The sequence below is a fragment of the Melampsora larici-populina genome, assembly GCF_000204055.1.
Source record: "Melampsora larici-populina 98AG31 unplaced genomic scaffold MELLAscaffold_58, whole genome shotgun sequence".
Lineage (NCBI taxonomy): Eukaryota > Fungi > Basidiomycota > Pucciniomycetes > Pucciniales > Melampsoraceae > Melampsora > Melampsora laricis-populina.
The window spans coordinates 113,619-117,117 of NW_006768822.1; the positions used below are offsets into that span (position 1 = coordinate 113,619).

General features: G+C 43.4%; 1 protein-coding gene across 1 annotated transcript; it reads left to right on the plus strand.

The window, feature by feature from the left end:
* On the plus strand, positions 1–3,183 carry MELLADRAFT_93237 (uncharacterized protein; the record flags this gene model as incomplete). Its single annotated transcript, XM_007416188.1, has 15 exons — positions 1–99; positions 245–496; positions 666–789; positions 843–899; positions 992–1,175; positions 1,269–1,320; positions 1,432–1,576; positions 1,807–1,924; positions 2,039–2,090; positions 2,209–2,312; positions 2,389–2,440; positions 2,509–2,556; positions 2,623–2,698; positions 2,774–3,080; positions 3,165–3,183. 15 exons carry the CDS (start codon positions 1–3, stop codon positions 3,181–3,183), a joined length of 1,689 nt encoding a protein of 562 aa, XP_007416250.1.
* Between the last annotated feature and the right edge of the window lie 316 nt (positions 3,184–3,499).

The following is a 3,499-nucleotide window of genomic DNA, read 5'->3' on the forward strand; positions in this document are numbered from 1 at the left end:
ATGGCCAGTGCTTCGGGTCCCCCTCCTCGTATTCCAAATTTTGAGCTCAACGAACGTATCGGCGCCTTCTTTGCGTATTTGGGTCTCGTAGGGTTGGGTGTGAGCTATTTTACAGAAGAAATTCAGACACCGTTTGCGACGCTACGCAGGCTACTATAGAAACATGTCTACTGATTGCGAAAGCTTTTTTTGGTTTGTTGTCTTGATGAATTTCACATAAAATGTATTCACGAACAATTTGCAGGCCGCAGTGCTATTTCGACTTCCAAGTTTCGTGAAGCATGTGCGTGGAACTGGTAAATATGGCTATACTTTTCTCGCCGCACAACAGAATGGTAGCGTGGCTTCCGGAGTCGCCAGAGTTTCGCAAGGGGAGACAGGTACAGTCATGAAGAATAGTTGGATCAAAAGCACTTGGTGGAACGTTCAAAGGGCTCTCATGACTCGAATCCCACTGACCAGTGGACTCAGTGTTGGAAAACTCCTTCTCATGATGGTTTGTTACTCTGTTGATTGTTGCATAAAATTTCTTTTACAAAATGGATCATCTGCTCGTATCTTGTTGATAATGTGTCTTGCCCTAACTGCAGATGTACATTGCGGTATCAATCACATTATCGCTGTACAGAAATTTAGACAACGATATCAGCATAAATAACTACAAGCGCTTTGGCTTTCTAGCCGTCTCTCAACTTCCCATCACCTTCGCACTGAGTATGAAGAATTCCCCGCTAGGATACTTGATTGGGGAGGGTTATGAGAAGCTCAATTTTCTACATCGCTTCACCGGTTCGTCAAAGGACGTTTCTTCAGTCTAAATGGAATTGTCTCGTCTAATGGAGCCGATTTTCTTTGTACATGGTGGCTCGACGTCTCAGGTCGGCTGATGTTCTTATTTGGTAAGCTATCAGAATTAGAACTGTCATACCCTGTCATGTTTTCCAAGTTGGCCACGCTTCTATTGGTTAGCTGACAAGTTCCTACTCGTCAGCCCTGGTTCATGGCGCCCTATTGATGAAGATCCAAGTTGAACGAACTGGTACCATTCACCTTGGTCACGCTCCTCCGTCCTGGGGCTTTGCTGCGCTTGTAACAATGCTGGTGATGGGCTTCACGGGCTGGCGAGTGATAAGAGAAAGATTCTATCAGCTCTTTCTCGTCATTCATGTGATCGGGTGAGCAATTCTATCTTTCAAACCTTGATGGTCCAAAAGTCATTTTAAAAACCCCTGTTGTACCATGTACATCTGTTATCTTTGTTCATACAGGTATATCGTCATTCTGGTCACCATTTGGAAACATGTGCCAGCAACCCATCCAGTTCAGTTTCCATATCATTGTCACATACATTGATATTACTTCAATCAGAAAAGAGGCTGACGTTCTCATGTACTTGATCTACTCTACACGACTTGGTCCTTTGATATCCAGTACGTCTACGTCTCCATCGCATTCCTTGGCGTCGATCACGTCCTGAAGGCTCTCAAGACTCGTTATACCGATGCATCACTCTCGATAATGCCGGGCGGACTGACACGAATCGAGGTGCATGGAATTAATGAGGGTTGGCATGCAGGTTAGTTGATCAATTATCTCGTTACTGTTCAATATACTTGAGCTCCTTGCTTCCTCATCCGTCCAAACTTGCAACGGATCCCTACGACTTTCTTCTATGTTGCTCAAACGTTGACCCCGAACTGACAGGACTATTTATTATGCATTTCCATATCATTTCCTCCATTATTTATTCCCTAAGGCCAGCATGTTTTCATCCGAGTCCTCAACGGTCGAAACGTGGTTGAAAAGGTAATACGATTTGGGGTGGCTTTTTCGAAGTGACTCTCTTAACCAATGTGTGCAACTTGTTCGCGATTCAGCATCCTTTCACTATAGTCAATGCACCAAACCGCTCGTCCTTACCCTTGTAAGTCTTTCTTGATGAAAATCGGTTAATCCAGACAAATCATACCACAACAAATATGCATGAGGTGAGCTGATGAATTTGGCTTCACATCTATCTTCTGGGGTGACTCTAAAGGTTAGGTCAAGATTTGGTTCTTGTAGCAAAAGCAGCTGGTGATTTCACTCGTGTAAGTCCATAACTTTCAAATCGGAAGACTGTCCGTCATCCATTGCAATCGTGTGCCTTTTCATTTTGGTTTGCCTTCTTGAGCTGATCGCCTCTTGAATCTTTATCATAACATGCAGAATATGCATAAAATGGCCGACAAACCCAATGAGCTTCTCTCGGAGAAATCCAAGACTTCTGAAACTTTCATGAATTATAAACGCTTCCGCGTCACTGTTGAAGGGTGCGTCTCTTGATACCATAATTGACAGTGTCTCGGCTGTCAAGTTGATTTTATCGGCTTGAGTATTCTCTTTCAGACCTTACGGCGTCTCATTTGACGACCCCACAAAATATGGCACCGTCTTCCTGGTGAGATTTCTTATTTTTTCAAGCTCTGATCACTAATTGAGCTCAAAATTTTTTCCATGACCCAAAAGTGTGCGGGCGGGATCGGGATCACGTACTGCATCGGAATACTTGAAGATGTTAGCCTTTGGAAACCACAGTCATCTCTTCCTTTTCTGATTACTGATAAACCCGTGGACATTTAGATTGTAGGTAAGATCTTTAGAGGAGCCCCGATATCCACACAGAAGATCGAGTTGGTCTGGGCGTTTCGCGACAGTCGTGAGTGTCAATTTTTGACTCTATGTTACATGAAAAGAGACATGTTTTAAGCGTTATTATCACCAACAACAACAGGTTTACTGGAGGGGTTTGAACCTGCTTTAGCGGAAATAGTCAACGTAGCGGTCGCGCACCCTCAAATTTCTATCAACATTCGACTCTTCCGCACTGGCGGTGACCGAAACTTGAATGATTACACGAGTTTACCCGCAAAATTCGAGGCAGGAGCGCGACCAGACTTCAAAAACTTACTCGATGAAGTCGCTGCACACCCTACTAGTCTAGCTATCTGCGTCTGTGGCCCAATCTCATTCGTCGATAGCGTCTCAGCTGCTGCAATTAGTATGAACACTGGGGAGTTATCAGACATTGCACTACATACGTAAGTTGCCCATGTTTCTCTATTTTGCGTTAATAGCTTGATGAAAGCATACGAATCCTGAAATATTTTTGGCGTTTGATAAAGCGAACGGTTTGGGTGGTAGTTGCGTGCATATTGTTGTTCCAACATAGATGCATCACTGTCATACCTTTCAAACTACAAAGCAAAAACCTTTGACAAGTATCATACTTTCAATTTCAATTTTTGCCGAGATAAAAAGAAAGGTGTGCCAGCCAAAGGTGGATCTTCATCGTATTTCTCTTGACATCTGTAATCTGTCCGATAGCGATGGCTATGTCTGTATTTGTTCTTCATTAATTTTTCTCCCCAGACGTCCACTAGACATGGTTGCTATCCTTCAATCCACAATACTCTACTCATGAAAACTATAATTTTGAGTACCATTGCTTGTGGAAATG